Raw genomic sequence first — 21362 nt, 5'->3', positions numbered from 1 at the left:
CTTTACTATTCACTTTGACAGCTGACATTGTAAGGTCATTAGGGATGTGAATCAGATCGGAAACCATAAATGTGAGAAACCGATTTCGTACCAAAAAAACACCGATTATTAATTGAACTATTTAGTTAATTAGCTAGTATATCTATATCTAAATATATATATCTATATTAATATTATAAAGAGGAAAGATTTGTATTTTTGGATTTTTGTATGTATTCGATTGAAGTTAAAACTATTGAGCCGATTTCAAAATTTCTTTCATCGTTAGAAAGTAACATAGGCTATATTTTCTCATTTCTTTAACATTATTTTAAAATTTCACGCGAACGGAGTCGCGGGCAAAGCTAGTTTTAGATAACTAACTATAATACATTTAGAACTAACGAAATGGTCAAGGAAGTATGTACATACATGTTAGAATAGACATAAATTCAAATTATCAATTTTAATATAATAAAAATTTAAGACCGGTTCGAGTTATCTTGAGATTTACGGAGTGATTTTTCTTAAGAATATAGAATAGTTAGTGTTAGTGCTTTTAAAATAAATAAAGTAGAACCTCGATAAGTTAAAGTCCAAGGGAAACACAGAATATTTTAAGTTATCAAGGGTCTATGTTATAGAGGTTTTGTGCTCTGATGGGAAGGGATCATATTATTTTTTTAAGTTATCAAGGTTTGAGTTATCGAGGTTCTACTGTATATCTTAACTGAGCGCAAGTCGAGCAGGATGCAGCACCAATCAGAAAGGTAATGGGATGGGAGATCTCAAATTAACTCGTAACCTATATTATTACAGCTCACACCTTTGACTAAACTATCTTATAACTGTTATGCGATTGTCGATTGTTTTGTAGCAGCAACTGTTTAGGGAGACTAAACGGTTTTGCGATAGTTTAGTCAAAGTGTGCACGCTATTAGTGCACATTTTGCATTTGATAACAATGAAAGTGTGAAAGCATTTGAGTGACAACTCTCGTAACACTTGTCTATTCCATCTCTTTTTTACTCTTTGTTAAAACAGAAACAAAAAACCCAATTGGCTTAGGAATAGATATCTTTTGTTTCGTATTCTTCTACTGAGTGTGATATGGCTTTTTTATTTTATTTTTAATTAAAGTTCTTTACCAAGTGTTACGTTAGTTTTGCATGTTACCTGGCGGAGCTGTAGGTGCTACTTCCTTTGGAGGCTGGGTGTTACTCTTTCCGAAGGTTGTAAGTGCCTCTGATGATTCCCCTGTCAGCCAACCGACCAGCAGCAGTGGCAGAATGGCGGCCGCTGCTTGTTTTCTGCACCACATCTCGATCTTCCACAATACACGCATTGTGTGTGACAAGATTTATAATTTATGGTCAAATTTTTCGTCTCTCTCACTCGGATGTGATTGGAACACTTTATTACGAGTGATTAGAGAGAGAGAATGGCATTTGATTTTATTTCAATATACTTCTATTTATTGAATAATCTTGATGTTTTTATACGAAATTGTTTTTATACAAAAAACTGAGCTAAAGAAGATCAATAATTGATTAGACAAAGATATAAATTGAAACATCCGTTTGCTTCGTTCCAAATTCAAGCGTAAAGTATTTTTTTTTAATTTTGTAAGTATTTCTTAGGACAACGGGATCAAGATGTGGTGTTCAGTATATTTTAGCGTCGTAATGTCACGTGTCAAGTGAATGATAGTGTTGGGAATCGGTTGAAGTTTTGAATCGTTTTTCAAGTGTCAACTAAAAAGCGACAACTGTCAAAATGACAGAGTCTTTATAACTTAATGTATTTATGATCGTGTAACTTGTAAGCTGTACTTAATGATGCACATGCATGATGTGTGCTTGTTTGTATGTTTCGTATTAATCGTGAGTTTCTACTGTCTAAACACCTGTACAAAACATATTTTACCCGACTGACTCAGGAAGACATTTTGGTGTCTATTTTTTGTATGTACTCAAATTCCATTGCGACTTGTAGGTTAAAGGACTGAACCGATATTGACAACTTAGGTTTTTCGATATTTATAAGGTGGCAAAAGATTTAAAGGCCACTTCAATTCACCGAAATAACAAAGCGGTGGGTCCATAAATGAAACAGAATTGCTGCCTTGCCTTTAATCTGCAAAACTAGGAAACGCATAAGAAGAACACATATCCCTTTTCCACGCATCTTATCAGTCAAATCCACTTTGCCCTTATTTGCTTATAAGAAAAGGGAAGGAAAGTGGAATAAAATCAGGATTACGGCACACATACTCATATCATTGGAGTTTCTTCAACTTGACGCCTGTCTTTTGTGCGGTAGTGATGTTTTAAAGCGAATATCCCATTCCAACAATTGGTGTTATTACGGGCTTTACTAATGTAGTATTAGATTCGTATTCATCTACATTTCATACTTAAAAGCTACAATCGTTTGAACATTTTGAAACGAACGCGGAACAAATACCAATACGCTGCTTGTAAATGTATCTGTATAAAATAGGTTGGTTACTGATACACGGATATCTTTTTATTATACCTTCGATTGTTGTCTGCTATCTAATATGTAGGAAGAGGTGGAGTTTGTTCGTTGCAATTAACAAAGCAATCCTGAAGTGGAACAGCGCGTATTTCCGACACTACCGTCAGTCGAGTTTGTGTTAATAACCAATGTTTACAGGTGTTGACAGTGAAAATTCAAAGTGATTTTGACATTATATAGTAATATCTTACCGGGTGATGGCGTGGGCGTCACAGGTTTCGGTGTTTCAGTGTTCGCTTTGCCGAATGACGAGATGCCAAAGCTTTCGGCTGACTGTACGAAGAGCCAGCCGAGTAACATTACTGTTAATTTAGTATTCATTTTGTCACTTGTTTGTGTACGTTGTATTTTTTGTTTCTTTTCGTATGTTGGTACTTTTGGATTTTGTATTTTTAATTATTAAAGTGTGCTGAAATATGTTTGACAGATGACAAAGATTAATTGTCAAGTTTTTTTACCTAAATCGATTATAACGTAATTGGAATTTTACCGCGTTTTATTTAGGTTGAGTTTTGTGTTTATTTCAAAGAAGTTGTCGTGTTTGATTGATTTTTAATTGTCTACATTTCTGTGCGTGTTCATATCGGTTGTGGTTTTGTTGGCTTATTATAGTGTTTGCTTTCTGTATTTCCATACTCTTTGTATACAAAACTGACATATAATTGAAATGTCAAACGGAACCCTCCCGAGTCATTCGGGTAAATAAAAAAACCAATTTCGAAATAGACCGCATTATTTACAAGCCAATTTAAGAAAATTCAATTTAGAATAATTCAAATTTGTGCAATGCCCCATTTACGGAAAAAAATCTTACCCAAAGGAATTCTTGTTGGAGAATGAACCGAAGTTTCTAGTCCATATAAACCAAGATTTGGTATAATTCTATACGACCCATCACTATAACTAACAATCAATAGTGGCAGAATGACATTTAAACTTTGCCTCATTTTTAAAAAGTTAACCTGCCAAATAGTCATGGAACTTTGCTATTATTTTTAGGTTATTTTAATTTTACAAGATTACAATTACTAGTGTATTTATGTTTAATTTTTAAATAGGTAAAGATTTCTTTCTATCGAATGGGACAGTTTTTAATAAAGAAATTGTGCGATTAAATTTAAATATGTGGTTTAAGAAATGTGATTTACATTGTGATTTTTTTCTGTGTAACAAGAAATAGTGCGTCCCATTATGGATTAAAAAAAATCTTTACCAGGCGGCGGTCTGGGTGTTGCTGGCGCAGGAGGTTTTGTATTCGACACACCAAATGTACTCAAACCGTTACTTTCGAAATTCAAACACGTTAGCGTCAAAATAACCGTCAATTTACACCACATCTCGAGCGCTTTAAGGTCCGTTTCCTCTGTTTGAATTTGCAACGACTTTTTCACTAAAGCGAATATTATGAAAAAAAGTTTTGTTAAGCGATATTTTAAATTGCGGAATCGATAGAAATGAAAAAATAATAGGAAACCTTTGGAAATTTATTTTTATAAGTGAACATACTTTTACGGACATTTTGTATAATCAATTTAAAAGCAAACTTGTGAATATAACCATAGACAATAAATGGTAAATATAATTTTCATTTCTATTGAAATCTACTGAATAGACTTTGCAAGACATAAATGAATTATATTGATTTTTTTACAACTTGGTCAAAGATGAGGCAACAAAATATTTAAAAACTAAACTGAGAAGTTACGTATAACAATTACATATTCTAAATCACATCTATACTATAAAGGGGAAAGATTTTTATTGTTGTATGTATTGAAATAACTCAAAAACTACTGGACCGATTTCAAAAATTCTTTCACCATTAGGAAGGTAATTTATCCGTGAGTAACATAGGCTACATTTTTTAATTTCAAGCGGGCGAAGTCGCGAGCAACAGTGTCTTATAAAATGGGAAAGATTTGTATTTTTATATCTAACGATTAATTTTAAAAACAATTGAAACGACTAAAAATTCTTTTGTCATTAAAAAGTTGTATTTTCACTGAACAATTGTTTTTTTTTAATTCCAGGCGGACGAAATCTCTAGCAAAAGGTAATGGAACAGAGCCAAGTAATTAAATTTGTATTTAAATTTTTCGATCGCTATTTCAGAAACATGAATCCTGTTTATCTATACTTCTATACTATTATAATAAAGCGTAAACACACACTTCATTGTTGCCTAAGATGTCAGCAATTACACCATATTTTTTAATAATTCTTTCTTTAATAGAAAGCCCTACACTTACGACACGCTTATTTTAACACTATTAAACTTAAGGGGTTAATATTTTGGATAAAAACCTTAATGTGGGAAAGTGACCATACAGTACAATCTGCCAACATCAAGGAAGCGAAATTGGCATGGTACGGTAATTTGTATTTTGACATTTGCAATTGAGAATTTTAACAATTTTAAACATTAAATTTTTTATAATTTCATGCGGATGAAAACGCACGGAAACAACTAGTTTAAAAATAATACAATTTACCATAGATTACCTATGTAGAAATAACTGTAAAAATATCAAAGATGTTTTTAAGTTTTTTTCAGGCATAAAAAATTTTGCTAAATTGCCTAGTTTTTACAAAGTTGACAAAATACTCTTGTTCTTTTTTACCTTGCAGAGTCTAAAAGTTAAAATTAAAACATTTGTAGATAGTAAACGCTGTGCTTATAAATATACAAATAATAGAAAAAAACTTAATTAAAAGTAACAAATAGAAAAGACGAAAATTACAATTGGCAAAACTGTGTAAGCACGGACGTACCCTGTCTTTTCTAAAAGCAGGATATCTTTTTAAGCTCTCCTCCCCCCATATAATATAATAAAAAAATACATTGAAAGGGGACAAACAATTGCCTAAACTTTTTTGACGATTTGCCATTATAATATTATTTTGGCCTATCTATCCTATTATTATAAAGAGGAGAAGAATGTATTTTTTAATATCTCAAAAATCTAGGCCGGTTTTCAAAAATTCTCTCACCATTAAAAATCTAGGTTATCACTGAGTAACATAGGCCGAGTATTTTTTTATTTTTTTTAATTCTGCACACGAAATCGCGAGCTTCGGCTCGTAAACTTATAAAGAAACGATCCGTTGGAAATTAATTTTGAACGCTAATAAAAATATTTTTCGATGACAATACGGATATTGTTTTATTGTACAATATATACAATTACAAGTACGTAGTAATCCAATTCCTGTTAGCCAGTAACTATCATGAAAAAAATCTTAAAAAAAAAACATTTTGATATCAGAAACTTTCTTACCTTTGCACTTCCTTTTTATAAATGCAACACATAAAGGGAAAGTGAAAATATTTAAATAACTAACTATACCTTTAAATTAAGAAGGATTCATAGTTTTTGCCCGCGACTTCGTCCGAGCAGAATTAAGAAAAAAATTACCAATAACCATCCACTTTGTTCTATGTCTGTGTCAAATTTGACATCCTATTTTTTTCTAATTTATACTTCCATTGATGAACAAAAATGTTACCAAGGGATATAGGAGTCGTTTTTACACGACAAAGATATATTTTTTTTATCTTAAATAAACTAAATAATATTTTTTACATCGAATTTCTTTGAGTTATATCAAATTATTGTTCAATTAACGACAAATAGAATATTAAAATTAAAATTTTACATTACTTAAATTCAATGAATAAAAACTGTAACGTTTAGACACACTCTAGAATAAATATACTACTAAAATACGAAGTATTACAAAAATACGCATTTGTTATCATACGTCCTGTCCAGATAATATTAAAAAGACAAAAAAACCACAGATAAATAACTATTACGCAAACATCAATGATAGTGTTATAATTTAAATAATTCAAATTAATATTCTACATATAAAATAAACAAAAAATGTAAAAAAGAGGCGTAAAAAAAACAAAAAAAATCGTAGTGCAAATAACCCTTAAATTAAAGTGTCAGACAAAGCTAGTGCGGAAGCGTATTAGTCGCGTTTATATGTTTTTTATATGTTTATTTTATTGCATTGGACATTTTTTTAGATTTTTTTTTCGTTTAAATTTTTTTGTTAGTTAACACTGGTTAGTCAAAAGGTAGTTACAGTTGGGCTGGGCTGCGTGCTACACTTGCGAAGTTAACCGCGGGACTAAAGTACGTGGTGTTTCTTCAAGCAAGGTTACTTCTTCGAATACAGGGTGTTGTTTTAAAGAGGAAATAATTTTATGTATAAACTCACAAACTACTACACCCGTTTTTTTTTGTCCTTAAAAACTAAATTACAACTGAGTAACATCAGTACATACAAATATTATAAATGCGAAAGTTTAGATAGATGGATGGAAGTTTGTAGCCTGCAGGGCTGAAAGGATTTCTATGAAATAGATACAGATGTAGACGAAACTCTGGAAGAACTTGTTATTATTCTGCGTGAACAAATCTCGGGAAAAGTCTTTAAAGCATGATATAGAATTTAACGTAATCCTACCTGTTAATTGATTTACTCTAAAGCGAAGCGTTTTTTTTAAAAAAATTAAAGAGTTTAATCTTATTTGGTCATACGTAATGGGAGAGTTGCTGTTATCGCGGTTAGTTAGAGATAAACAAGTCAATAGGTACTTACAAAACTTTCGTTCGACAAACTATATAAATTATAGCACGGCTCAACTCACATGACCTTTGGTGTAGGCATCGAACAGTTTCAGACCCGTTGGTGGTCCTTCTTCAGCTTGAGAAGGATTCATATAAGCTCCTTCAGAAGAAGGACCCTCGACGGATCTAGAATTGGTCGGTGCCTACACCAAGGTTGTCACGTGAGTTGAGCCATGTTATCTATACTTTTATTATAAAGCGTAAACACACTTCTTTGTTGCCTAAGATGTGAGTAATTACAGCTTATTTTTGAAAAATTATTTTTTTAATAAAAAGCCCCACACTTACGTCACGCTTTAGGCTATATATTTTCAGGCCATTGTTTAATGCCCAAGTTTTTAAGGGGTAAATATTTAGGATAAAAACCCTAATGTGGGAAAGGGACCATAAGTTGCTGTCAACATCAAGGACGGTTGCCAAGCTTTGTCAATGAGGATGAAGCCGCACGGGAACAGCTAGTAATTTATTTTTGACCTATATATTTAATTTGAAGCTTATTTAAAGTGCAAGTATAATTTTTAATGGCCACCACAAAGGTCAAATGATAATCGAAAATTATAATAAAGAGACAACATCCTGTATATTAATATAAAATTGGGGGAACACCACCAACCCCCACTGACGTAGCAACGACGACACGCGTTAAAGAAAGTTGCCATTTCACTTGCTAGTGTATAATTATTTTTGACGTAACAAAACTACATGTAAAAGTCCAACTATCATAATCAAAGGCATGATTATACAGTGGTAGAGTCCGCTTTTACATCCTCGCACGAATGGGTCGGCTCGTCCCAGCAATACCACGACCAAATAGAAGACAGGCGTGAAGTGAAAGTAATTCCGCGTTTCGTCTGATGAGTGTGGTGCTGGAGGCCCAATTTTAGTCCCTTTCCCTTCCACTCTTTTCTCATAAGAAAAGGATTGGATGAGAAAATAAATTTGACGGTGCAGGAGACGCATAGGAAGGGTATACATATATCCTTTTTATGTGTGTCTCCTCCTCCGTTGTTTTAGGGTAACGCAACGCATCCGCTATTGCGGATGTCTATGGGCAGCGGTCGCTTCACCATTTTGGCGAATTTAGGTGACCGCTTGCTCGTTTGCCACCTTATAGTATATAAAAAAGACGTAAAATATATAGACAGTGACCAATATATTTTTACTGGCACTTTCTCTAAAAGGTACTCAATCAGTAGTCAAGTTTAGTGCCGTTTTATTACAATAATACATTTTTATAAAAATTAGAATAAGCGCCATCTCTTGTTATAAAAAATACAACAACATAGACAATATCTTTTGAAAATACTTCAATTCCGATCATCGTTATGAGCAATTTCATTCACAGAGGGTACAAAGTTTATACTTAAAGTATTTTTTTTTTTCAAATTCTTGCTTATTAAATGCGAAATGAATGGATGGATGTTTCTTAACTCTAGAATGCATATGGATATTTGCTGTAGATATAAAATTACGTTGATTTTTTTATGGCAGTTCAATTTACACTGGTCGTATAGTATGCGTGTTAGGCTGTTAGTTGTACGTAACTAGGGGTGTCAACTTATAACAAAAGTTCTACATTAAAATAAAACAATATCCAATGACGTCACACATCCATAGAAACAAAAAACGTCAAACATGGCGGATATGAAAATATTTAATTATTCGATTATTTTGCAAAAAATCTTACTAATATTATAAATGCGAAAGTTTAGATGGATAAATGGATAGATGGATGGATGGATGGATGTTTGTTAGCGTTTGTAGCCTAAACGGCTGAACGGATCTCTTTGAAATTTGGCACAGGTTTAGAGCATAGTCTGGAAGAACACATAGGCTACTTTTTATCCCGGGAATAGTTACGGTTCCCGTGAGATTCATTAATTAAGTTTTTTAATGTTTACTCGATAATTCTGCAACGGTTCAACATATCTTATTGAAATTTGGCACAGATATAAAACAAAGTGTGGAGTACACAAGGAATAAGCTTCATCCCCGAGAAATGTCCGGTTCCCGAGGGATACGTAACTTATTGTAATTTATATAGTTCGTGTGTTTTCTAATACCACGCTGACGAAGTCGCGGGCAACAGCTCGTATAAAATAAAGTGAGGTTATGTTGTAAAATAAGAGTTATTAATATTAAATAGTAATATGAGAAAAAGTGTTTTACCAGAAAAATATTGGATTTATAGATTTAATGCTTACTATGACATAACAAATCAAATAATTTTAAATAAACAAATTCGAACTCACAGCCCTAGTAGTTGTTAAAGTGAGCCCATTTACAGCCTGATACGCTATACCTTGATTTTTATTTAATACAAAAACCTTCAAGACTACGAAGTAAAAAATGTTACAAGTATAAAGAAAAAAAACAAAAGAATGCCTAAAAAACGCAGGCCGGCAACGCATCGACAGCAGAATTTACGAATCTATTATACTATTATAATAAAGCGTAAACACACACTTTTTTGTTGCATAAGATGTCAGCAATTACAGCATATTTTTGAATGATTATACTTGTAATAAAAAGCCCTACACTGACGTCACGCTTTAGGCTATATATTTTCACGCCGTTAAACCTAGGGGTTAATATTTTGGATAAAAACCCTAATGTGGGAAAGAGACCATAAGTTGCTGCCAACATCAAGGAAGTAAGATTGCCATAGTAAGGTAATTGGTATTTTGACATTTGCAATTTATTTTTTGACACATGTAAACAATAAAATAAACTTTTCATATTTTTTAAGTCGCAGGGGAATAGCTAGTTATAGAATAAAATTAACAACATATTCAATATCGTGCGATTAGTATTTAGTGGAAAAAGACTTAATTCCTACAAGCTTCGTGAAATGTTTATTCGTTAAACAAAATGGCGCCCATCACTTGTCACCTGTCAATGTCAAATTGCGCGCCATTATCGTAATTGAAGTTAGATTTACGAAGAAATTATAGTTGTTTTTTGAACTAAATTAAGAATCTATTTAAAACGTTTCTGTTGTGATTATAGTTAAACTAGCTTTCCCCCGCGACTCTGTCCGCGTGGAATTAAAAAAAAAACAAAAGTGAGTAGCCTGTGTTCTTCCAGACATATATGCCAAATTTCATCGCATGTCGTTCAGCCGTTTAGACTACAAACTTTAACAAACATCCATCCATGTAAACTTTCGCATTTATAATGTTAGTATTAGTATTGGGAATTTTATTTTGTTAAATTCGGTAGAAGTATGAGATTTCTAAGAAAAACGCGTATGAAATAGACATGTTTTTGTTCTACAAAAAGTCCAATAAATTCTAGAACATTCCTTAAATTATGCCACAAAACGAAAAAAAAAACAATTAAAAACCGCAAGAAAAACATTCAGCCTGTCAAATAAATGCTCATTTGTACACAGATTAAATAGTTAAATTAAAACTCGTTTATTACACTTTTTTTTTTAATTTTCGTCCAACAACCACCGGCATTATAACCGAAAATTCCTAAATTAACATACAAAGGGCAGGCACGCACGGCTTGCATGGAACGAGAAACGATTAAAAAAATAATCGAACTTTAAATATAGCAAACGAAATTCAACTCTATTTCCTAACCAATACAGTTTAAAAACACATAAATACTGCTGCAATTTAAATATTAATCAATGGCATTTCAAAACTACTCAAGTACAAAACTAAATAAATGAAAAATCAACCTTAAAATTAAGACATAACGTTGAAATTCATTTAAAAGCAATAACTGACGTAACAAATAATTCTAATAAGAAAATCTATTAACGGATTATAAGCTCTATTTTAAGTGAATAAGGTTGACAATTGTGTAAACATAAATTGCAAGTTTTTTTAAAGTTCACGCGAGGATGTCGTGTTATGCCAAAGGTCAAATGTACAAAATGCCCCAACAGAACACAATAATTTTGTGTTGTTAATAATTAAAAATGTCAGAACAAAGGAAATAAAAATACATTTAATTAACATTAGCTACCAAAGTTTAGAACAAAACTATTGCTTTGCTGAAGATATGTTAGAGAACGCAGTGACTTAAGATCCACCGACATGGAAAGCGACCGCTGCATAAACATTCGCAATTGCAGCGTTGCCTACCCTTCATTGACTGAGACGCACATAAAGAGGACATTTTCCCTTCCTATGCGTCTCCACCGTCAAATCTACTTTTCCTTCCCATCCCTCCTATGAAGAAAAGGGTGGAAACGGCAAGGGTATATAATTTGGGCTCCGGCACCACACTCATCAGACGAAACGCGGAACCGCTTTCACTTCACGCCTGTTTCTATGGGGTCTTGGTATTGCTGGGACGATCCGGCCCTACACTGCGAAGATGTTAAAGCCGGGTCTATCACTGTCCTACTATAGCTTTATTATGCTATAAACGATAAAATAAAAAACAAATTAACTATATACAAAATTTTATTATTTACATTTTACAATTTAACAGCTGTGTAGAAACAAAGTCAATTCCCGCTTATTTATTTTACTTTTTTTTCTTACAAAAACTACGTTTTTACAAAATGAATTATAACCAGCACGCTATTTTCTTCGTTGTTTAATTGTTATATCCTTACCTAAATAAATGCGTTTGTTATCAGGAGAATTTAATGTAGAATAAAATTGTCCTTTACAGTATTTAAATTGGACTAATAGCTTAGAAGATATCGCGAACACAAACTTAGTAACCGAAAAATCAGCTACCGGGTTTAGAAATTTGAAGCTGTCATCAGTTAATTACTGTTATTACGTAAATTATGTATTTACCAAAGAAATGTTTACTCTATCCTTTTTTAAATACAATAACAAAAAGATTCTTAAATTTAATTACAAATAGTGTAAATTAAAGAAATAGCGAATGTGGCGAAACTGACTGCAAATCTTGTACCAGAAGAGGCTGAAAATAAACAATGAAATATATCAAAATTACATTTTGTTAAATAAAATCCACATTATACTTTAATAGTGAAATAGCGCCATCTATTGTTTGCATTTTAAAACAAATGTTTTAATTTTAAACCAAACTGTTATTCTATAAAATACTTTCTTATTTTAAAATGTCTTAGAAAACACTGATCACTATAATGTGCTAATACATTATTACTGTTCTATACTAATACAAAGCGGAAATATTTTAGTAACGAATTAACTCAAAAACTGAAGCGATTTCAAAAATTCTATCACATTTAGAAAGCGACATTATCACTAGAAGACAGAATCAAAGACATTTAAGAAATACATAGAATAAACAGTGAACAATATTTTTCACCGGTAACTTCTTTGAAAGGTACTACGATAGTTGTCAAGTCTAGTGCCGTCTCGTGTAGTATTGACATACTTTAAAACAATTTATAAAATTAAAGCTCCATTTTTTGTTATAAAGTAATAAAAAAATAAACATAATTTAGCGACATCTATTGTCGAATAATTTAAATTATACCGACAAGTTTTGAGGATCTATCAAGAGATGGCGTTAGAAATTCTTTTGAAAAATGTCTTAAGTGAAGTGTCAACTATGCTTTAGTTACATAAATTTTGAACTTATACGAGTAAAAATACTCACTACAGGTATGCAGTTGTTCAGAGTATGGGAAATCAAATCCACATTGACATAGTCCATTCCTGCATACCACTCTGTCTGTTATATCCGCTAAGTAACATTCACTGCTGCGACTGCAAGCTTCGAAAAGACCTGAAAAATATCAAAAGAATCTATCCTGATGTCCATCCAGATGTCCATCACAGCATCATTTTGAATAATTCTTTCTTTAATAAAAAGTCCTACACTTACACTCTTTAGGCTATATATTTTCACAGTATTAACCTTAGGGGGTAAATAAATTGGAAAAAACTGTTGTAAATGAAACCTATTTGATGTTTTGCAGTGTAAGAGTGGCTGTATTTAAATAATGACATATGTTAATTTAATTTGAGTTTTTCGAGAATGTAGAGAAAAAGAACATCTCTAGAATAGTATAAAAATAATATCTTGTTTTTATACACAGTTGTATTACTATTAATTTATATGAGAATAAATAACAAACTTTATTTATTTAATCGTTTTGTGTGCTGGCTAAACCAAATTCCTATCAAAAACCATCACGTGAGAAAGGGATCATAAACTGCCAACTACCAAGGAAGCAAGGTTATTATGGTAACGGTAATTTTGACATTAACAATTGAGAATTTGACAAATGTAAACAAGAAAGTAAAGTTTTTTTTATAATTTCATGTAGATGAAGCTGTAAGAGTACATCTAATTCGTAATATCTACAAACTATGAAACTATGAACTATCCCACAACTGTCAAATAAAATGTGTCTTTTGTATTACACGTAAATTATAAGATTTCTTATGTAATCACCTGTCATAGGCCAGCAACCGCCATCTTTGTAATGGAATGTATTCATACATTCGCAACGTCCATCCAAACATGAGCTGAACTCTCCCAATACTGACGTGCATTGTGCTGTCACATTACAAACGGTACCATGTCCTAGAGATTCTGTAGAACAAACAAAACAAATGATAATTGGCTTAAAATAAATATAAATATTATAAATGCGAAAGTTACGATGGATGAATGTTTGTTAGCGTTTGTAGCCTAAACGGCTGAACGAATCTCCATGAAATTTGGCACAAGGTTAGATCATTAGTCCGGAAGAACACATAGGCTACTTTTTAACCCGGGAATAGTTACAATCCTTGTGGGATTTATTTATTTAGTTTTTTAATGTTTACTCGATCATTCTGCAACGGTTCAACATATCTTATTGAAATTTGGCACAGATAAAAAACAAAGTCTGGAGTACACATGAGATAAGGTTCATCTTCGAGAAATGTCCGGTTCCCGAGGGGTACTTTTTGTTTTTATACAGTTCGTATGTTTTCTACCACGCGGACGAAGTCGCGGGCAACAACTAACAACTAGTAAACAATGAATACAACTGGCTATTAGACTGGCTATATGATTGTAATGTATAGATTACAACGCCATCTATTGCTAGTAGTTGGAAACAAAAAACTAAAGTACATAGTGGTGACGTTAAAATTTAAAAATTCACAACGGACTGTATTTCTATAATCGTGAAGTAGAATAATCGTACTAATACTATAAATAGTGGTAGAGAAGGTAAGGAGTAAAAGGTTAGCATGAGGGCATGTTATGAGGAGGGATGAATCGCATGATACAAGGCGAACGTTATGAGTGTGGAGGTACATCGGTAGAGGTAGACTGAAAGAGATGTATTGCGTGAAAGGTGACATGATCAAGGAGTGATGACAGATGACGTATGATAGAGTTTGGAGGACAAAAACCTGTTGCGACCTACGAGAGTAGGATAAGGAGAAAGATGATGATGATGATTGTAAATGCGAAAGTTTAGATGGATGTTTGTTAGAGTTTGTAGCCTAAACTGCTGAACGGATTTCGATAAAATTTGGTACAGATGTAGAAAATAGTCTGGAAGAACACATAGACTATTCAGTTTTGTTTTTTTAACTGCCACGAAGACGGTGTCGCGAGCGAAAGCTACAAACATATAACATACATTGCTTGTTATCTTACACTAAATAAATAATAACACAACACCTGGCCAGCATTGATCATCGTATTCAACGAAGCTATCGCGGCATTGACATGTTTGAGTACCGTTGTTGTTTTGACAGATGGTTTCAGGAATCACGCAGTCAGTATCCAATAAGCAAATACCACCAATCACTGAAAACAGAAAATCAAGAATTTATGCCGGAGGCCTAACTTTAGTCCCTATCCCTTTCCACCCTTTTCTGAAGAGGAAAGGATGGGAAGGAAAGTGGATTTGACGGTGGAGGAGACGCGTAGGAAGGGGAGATGTGCTCTTTATGTGCGTCTCCTCCGTCAATGAAGGGTAGGCAACGCATCTGTAATTGCTGATGTTTAGGGCAGCGGCCGCTTTCCATTTCGGTGGATTCAGGCCGCTTTTGTTTTATTATTCATTTCCATTCAAAAAATTTTATTTTATTATTCGCATGTGTCAAATTATCAATTGCAAACGTCAAAATGATATGACTTGATGACAACATTGCTTCCTTGATGTTGGCAGCAACTTATGGTCTCTTTTACACATTAGGGTTTTTATCCAAATTATTTACCCCCTAAGTTTAATGGTATGAAAATATACAGCCTAAAGCGTGTCATAAGTGTTGGGCTTTTTATTAACAAAAGAATTATTAAAAAATATGCTGTAATTACTGACATCTTAGGCAACAAAGTATTAAGTTTACGCTTTATTATATTAGTATAGATATAGATTTAGACAGGGTAAACTAACAATTCATATTAATTTAATGAGAAAGACAGTTAAACTTACCAGGAGCACATAAGTTTCCGTCTTCTTGATATCCGTCGCCGCAAACACAGCGGCCATTCTCGCAGACCGCGTGCTCTGCGCCCGTACATTCAGCTGTTACTTGACAGGCATCTCCTAGCTCTGGAATTAAATAAAATAAGCCTTTATTACTTTTTTTGAATTAAAATAATGTTGTACAATAACATGCTACTAGCTTTCGCCCGAGAATCCGTCTGAGTAGAATTAACAAAAAACAAAAGCGAGTAGCTTATGTGTTCTTCCAGACTCTACATCTATTCCAAACATCGAATTCCCTTCAGCCGCTTAGGCTACAAACTTTAACAAACATCTATCTATCCATCTATAATATTAGTAAGATTTGAATTTAAGGACAATCTATGCGAAAATCAGAGATATAACCTAAAAACATACTAAGCCTAATTGGACAACATTTTAAAAATTCAGACGAAAAATGCTAATGAATTAGAATTCGTTAACTCAGTCACACGTGTGAGACTTTAAAGCTTAACACTGAAAGGATAAAGTCTATAATCGTGTGCTGATAATTTGGAATTTATGGAACATATCGACGTACAGAAATCGGATTCAGATGTCTTAAAAGCTTGCTCTGAAGTTGTTATGCAATAGTTGAATTATAGAATACGTCAATAGATGGCGTTGTAAAAGTTTTTTTATTTATCATTGCTATTTCGCTAGATGGCGTTGAAATTAAATAATATTTGATTGGTATCTCTCCGTATGAATTCTATTGTACACAAATACTTTACCCAGTCCTGTAGTAAGACATAAACCATCGACTTCTTGTAAGTCATCAGGACACGTGCAGTATCCCTGGCCAACTTCATTCTGTACACACTGAATCTCTAATTCACCAGCCAAACAATCGCTGTCCACTTCGCACGTTTCTCCAAGACCTGAGGATGAAAGAGACGGAATTATTTTTTTATATCATATGGTGGCAAACAAGCAAGCGGCCTGAAACTGTCGAAGCGACTGCCCATAGACATTCGCAATAGCGATTTGTTGCCTATCCTTAATCTAAGGAGAAGGAAACGCACACAAAGAGGACATTTTCCTTTCCTAGGCGACTCCTCTAGCATTAAATCCACGTTCGCTTCCCATCGTTTTCTTATAAGAAAAAGGCTAGGCGGAAAAGAGACTAAAGTTGGGCCTCCAGCACCACACTCATCAGACGAAACGCGGAATCGCTTCCACTTTACGCCTGTCTTCTGTGTCTTCGTGATATGACACTATGCGAGCTCCTTTCATACAAGGATGTTAAAGTGTACTGTACCATTGTTAAGTTAGGGTCTTTGGAGCTTCAGTGGGGCATCGCGGTGGCAAGTGATAGCGATCCCGTCGCGCCCCACACAATGGCCAGGAGGGAACGGAGGGGTTTAGTGAGGTATGCCCCATACTATGGGGGGAGAGTCCCACATAACTCTCGAGCCTGCCCCGAGGCATGGAATATGCGTAACGTATTCCCCTTTGGAAAAAAAGGGTCATTGGAGCTATGCCTATCTTCAGTGACCAGTACTTACCAGCGAACAACCTGCACATATCTCTTCTTGCGTCCCAAACTGCGTATTCCGGGATGCATTCACAGGTCCTGAATCCCCAGGGAGCTTGAGGAGGTCCACAACGGGACGCCGCACCGAAAGTATGGCAATTATCATCAGTCACACATGACTCGTTGAAACGACGTGTTACTGGAAGTACAAAGATATACATGATTAAAAGAATAATAATTTTTAATCTTCATTAATAAGAATCTTACTGATATTATAAAAGCGAAAGTTTAGATAGATGTTTGTTAGAGTTTGTAGCCTAAACTGCTGAACGGATCTCGATTAAATTTGGCATAGATGTAGAGGATAGTCTGGAAGAAGACATAGGCTACTTATATTTGTTTTTTGGAATCCCACGCGGACGGAGTCGCGGGCGAAAGCTAGTGATATAATAAAGCGTAAACAGACACACACACGTACATCGTGGCGTAGGGTTCTTTATTTAATAATAAGCCCTAAACTTACGACACGCTTTAGGCTATACATTTTCACGCTATTAAACTTAGGGAGTAAATAATTTGCTTGTAACGGTATTTGTTATCCAATGTAAGAGGTCTTCGTTGTCTATGCATTTGAATTTTGACACAATTGGAAATATAGAAGCCGCACGGAAACAGCTCGTTTTGTTATAAATGTATTTAGTCAACGAAAATTTACGTAATTGCAAAATAATTCAAGAAATTTATCGTACTTACCTCTTACACAATCTCTCATGTTTCTATCAAAGAAGAAATTGGGTGGGCAAGTACAGACGCCGTCCACGACTACCGCTAGCAGACCCGCGCATTGCTCTTCAGTCGATGGCGACGCGAGCTCTAAACAGACAAAACGTTATGTTATACAAATATGGAAGGAGCTTAGAACAGCTACAGAAGTAAAGACTTGCAAAAAAACATCTTTGACTTAACTAGCGCAAAACTGTCCAGTCTCCCATTGCATGAACTAAATATAACTAAACTAAAACTAACAACTAAATATCGAGTTATGCATTCCCATGCATAACTCGATATTTAGTTGTGCAACTAAACTTTTTTTTTATTACATAAGGTGGCAAACGAGCAAGCGGCCACCTAAAACCGCCAAAATGGTGAAGCGACTGCCCATAGACATCCGCAATTGCAGATGCGTTGCCTACCCTTATACGACGGAGGAGACACACATAAAGAGGATATTTCCCCTTCCTATGCATCTCCTCCACCGTCAAATCCACTTCCTCTACCCAACCTCTCCTTATAAGAAAAGGGTGGTAAAGAGAAAGTGACTTAAATTAGGCCTCCGGCACCACACTCATCAGACGAAACACGGAATTGCGTCCATTTCACGGCTGTCTTCTGTGTGGTCGTGGTATTACACCGGGCGTGCCGACCCATTCGTGCTAAGATGTTAAAGCGGGCACTACCACTTTAGTGGTAAACAGTTGAAGGCTGCGAAATAATCGATTGTTGTTTTTTATTGAAAACAGTTTTTTTAAAAATTTTTTTCTAATTCATTAACAAATTCTGTAAATTTTGTTTTGTTGTTTTTTTGTTTTGTTTTTGTATCTTTCTTGGCCAATAAATAGTGTTTTTATTTTTTTATTTTATTTATAGGCTAGTCAAAGCTACATAGTGGGACCACAGGGAGAGTGAGTGCGGAAAGTTCCAGTGTGTTGCTTGGAGGTCCCGGAACCTTCGTCTATGTCACTAGAGGATGGCTACCGAGGGAGTTTTGGTGGGTTAAATCCTACATAACCCTGCCTTTCCAGAAGGCAAGGTATCTTTTGAAGATTTCCTCCCCGACAATCAAAAAAAAGGTAAGTCAAAGGCGCTCTTAACATCGAATTTCATGGTTACTGTAGGTTATAATTTTATAAATTTAATTTAAATAAACGCACGTATACTATTTCACGGTTTTTTTTTTTGTAGATTGTTACTGTTGCTGTTGCATGATTTCACACACTGGTCGATGCGAGGGCGCATAAGACGTTGCGCTGACTGATTTTAGGGGCGGTCTTGTACGTTGAGTGGGAGAAACGCGGATCGGTTTCGCAGCCCAGCAAAAAGCGCTGTTTAGCGAACAGTTACTTACCAGCTAAACAAGTCGAATTCCCTTCAACATAATATCCTAAAGGACAGATACACACTCCGAATGGCGAACATTCGTAAGGTTGGGGACATTTGTTGACAGCGTCACATGTAAGTATTCCGCCATCTTGTTCTATTACGTCCGCCATCTTGTTAGAATTGTCATTTTCTAATTCTAATCCTAGTGCTTCTGGATTGGTAGCATTTACATCTGTAACATATGATTTTTTACCTTACATTCTAATATTATAAATGCGAAAGTTTAGATGGATGTTTGTTATAGTTTATAGCCTAAACTGCTCAACAGATTTCCATGAAATTTGGTGTAGATGTAGAGGGTAGTCTGGAGCACATTGGCTACTCATTTTTGTTCTTTATTTTAAAGCTAGTTTTTTAATGAAGTGTCGATAGAAAATAACTATTTGATACACTTACCATTGACATCATAACATCTAAAAGAGGTCACATCACAGGCTCCGTTAGAAAACTGGCAATCTTCATTTACAACACAACCATCTCCAACAGCTGAAAAAAAAAGCTATGTTATAGTTTGTCTAAATAAATTAGATTACTTTGATAAATGACGCATATGAAGTATCGAATTCAATTTGTATCAAGGCAAATGCCGTACTTAATAGACAGGTATCGTAATGACAAAACAAACACGCAGCGAACAATTATGAACTATCGATATTCGGTTTAAATAATTATCGAACTCAACTAAAATTATTATTTTCTTATTAACAAATTTAGAGGACAATTTTATTATTGATTATAGTGTAGAGAATTTAGCGATGACAGAAATAATAGCGAAATCCAATTCGATTACGTACGGCTGTAGTAGTAATAAACATTTAGTTATTTACTCTCATTGTTTGTAATGGTCATTATTAATTTCAGAAAACAGTGGTTTTTTAATTCATAAGTTATAACTATAAATCTATCGATTCCAACTTCTATAAGAATAAAAATCGAAAATCGATAAAATTCATGACTGATTTTACATAATCATCCCTACAAAATTTGAAGTGAATTATTTCAAACACAATCAAACTAATCTAAATTATTTAGACACACTATAATAACACAAAATAAATCATTTTTAAAAAGAGTTTTATTAAGATTGGTATCAGCGCCATCTATCTCCACCAGTTAGAAACAAAACTGCCAAACCAATAGCCAAATACCAATTTCATTCCGTAATATGGGAAAAATTGCATCTGTCGATAACAAACTTACCAAGTCCTCGTTTCCTGCATTCTCCTCTCTGTCTCAAATAATAACCTTCAGCACAAACACATGTAGTGTTGCAAATCATACTGAAAGGATTCCTTATCGTGCTTAGACATTCTTCGTTCCTCGTACAAGGTTCTCCGAAGTCGGATGACCTCCAACATCTCCCGTATAAATAATGATGACCTTCTCTGCAGTCGCATACACCTTCTAGAAATATAAAGAAGGAAAAAAAATTATACTAATATACACACTGTGATGTAGGATTTCAAACATTATAAGTTATTGTATTTTTATTAAAAATCAGCTGTTCCGGCTTCATCCGCATGTAATTATGAAAATGTTATTTATTATTTACATTTGTCAAATTATCAATAGCAAATGTCAAAATGACATGACACGACAAACCCTTTCAATTTTGCTTCCTTGATGTTGGCAGCAACTTAGTCTCTTTCCCACATTAGAATTTTATCCAAAAAAATTACCCCCTAAGTTTAATGGCGTCAAAATATATAGCCTAAAGCGTGACGTAAGTTTGGGCTTTTTATTAAAAAAAGAATTATTAAAAAATAAGTTGTAATTGCTGACATCTTAGGCAACAAAGAAGTGTGTTTACGCTTTATTATAATAGTGTAGATGAGGATAGATTTGTATTTTTGTATGTATTGAAATAACTCAAAAACTGGGCCAATTTTAAAAATTCGTTCACAGTTAGAAAGGTAATTTATCTGTGAGTAACATAGGTTTTTTAATTTCATAAGCATGAAGTCGCGAGAAATATCTTGTATATCTTATTACCTGTGGCATTTTCGTTTCGTCTACATTCGTAGTTGTTGAATAATCTGAAACACTGATGATCTTCTACGCAGGTTGAGAAAAAGTATGGCGATACTGTTAAGAATAAATGCAATATTAACATCAAAGACTTTAAAATGTATACAGGTGACAACGAACAAAAATATCACCGGTACTTTCTCTAAAA

At 33.9% G+C, this 21362-nt stretch overlaps 2 protein-coding genes and 1 long non-coding RNA gene across 6 annotated transcripts in view; 1 reads left to right on the top strand and 2 right to left on the bottom strand.

Annotated features, from left to right (window-relative positions):
* Positions 1-6690, bottom strand: part of LOC106105968 — a 16611-nt gene extending 9921 nt beyond the window's left edge. The window contains exons 1-2 of one of the 2 annotated variants that reach the window (XM_013286483.1): positions 6616-6690; positions 1156-1306 (exon numbers count right to left, since the gene is read on the bottom strand). In XM_013286483.1, the coding sequence (XP_013141937.1) occupies positions 1156-1300 (145 nt within the window). In that variant the 5' untranslated portion in view covers positions 1301-1306; positions 6616-6690. Of the gene's footprint in view, positions 1-1155; positions 3723-6615 lie in introns of those variants that run through there. The other variant, XM_013286482.1, reaches the window with a different exon arrangement.
* The window catches only part of LOC106105969, a 25057-nt gene extending 5912 nt beyond the window's left edge, over positions 1-19145 (top strand). The window contains exons 1-4 of one of the 3 annotated variants that reach the window (XR_001225767.1): positions 3735-3872; positions 4551-4573; positions 18674-18876; positions 18989-19145. This is a non-coding gene — a long non-coding RNA (uncharacterized LOC106105969). Of the gene's footprint in view, positions 1-3734; positions 3873-4550; positions 4574-18673; positions 18877-18988 lie in introns of those variants that run through there. The other 2 variants (XR_001225768.1, XR_001225769.1) reach the window with 2 other exon arrangements.
* Positions 11789-21362, bottom strand: part of LOC106105967 (fibrillin-1-like) — an 11689-nt gene continuing 2115 nt past the window's right edge. Inside the window, exons 3-14 of the mRNA XM_013286481.1 lie at positions 21179-21271; positions 20387-20590; positions 19583-19672; positions 19152-19358; positions 17780-17899; positions 17058-17225; positions 16284-16430; positions 15517-15636; positions 14757-14885; positions 13530-13670; positions 12729-12857; positions 11789-12062 (exon numbers count right to left, since the gene is read on the bottom strand). Coding sequence (XP_013141935.1) covers positions 11989-12062; positions 12729-12857; positions 13530-13670; positions 14757-14885; positions 15517-15636; positions 16284-16430; positions 17058-17225; positions 17780-17899; positions 19152-19358; positions 19583-19672; positions 20387-20590; positions 21179-21271 — 1622 coding nt within the window. The 3' untranslated portion in view covers positions 11789-11988. The remainder of the gene's footprint in view (positions 12063-12728; positions 12858-13529; positions 13671-14756; positions 14886-15516; positions 15637-16283; positions 16431-17057; positions 17226-17779; positions 17900-19151; positions 19359-19582; positions 19673-20386; positions 20591-21178; positions 21272-21362) is intronic.

This window comes from Papilio polytes, unplaced genomic scaffold (genome assembly GCF_000836215.1).
Source record: "Papilio polytes unplaced genomic scaffold, Ppol_1.0 DF822622.1, whole genome shotgun sequence".
NCBI lineage: Eukaryota > Metazoa > Arthropoda > Insecta > Lepidoptera > Papilionidae > Papilio > Papilio polytes.
Note: the sequence above shows the minus strand (reverse complement) of the source record. Positions and strands in the feature narration are given on the sequence as shown.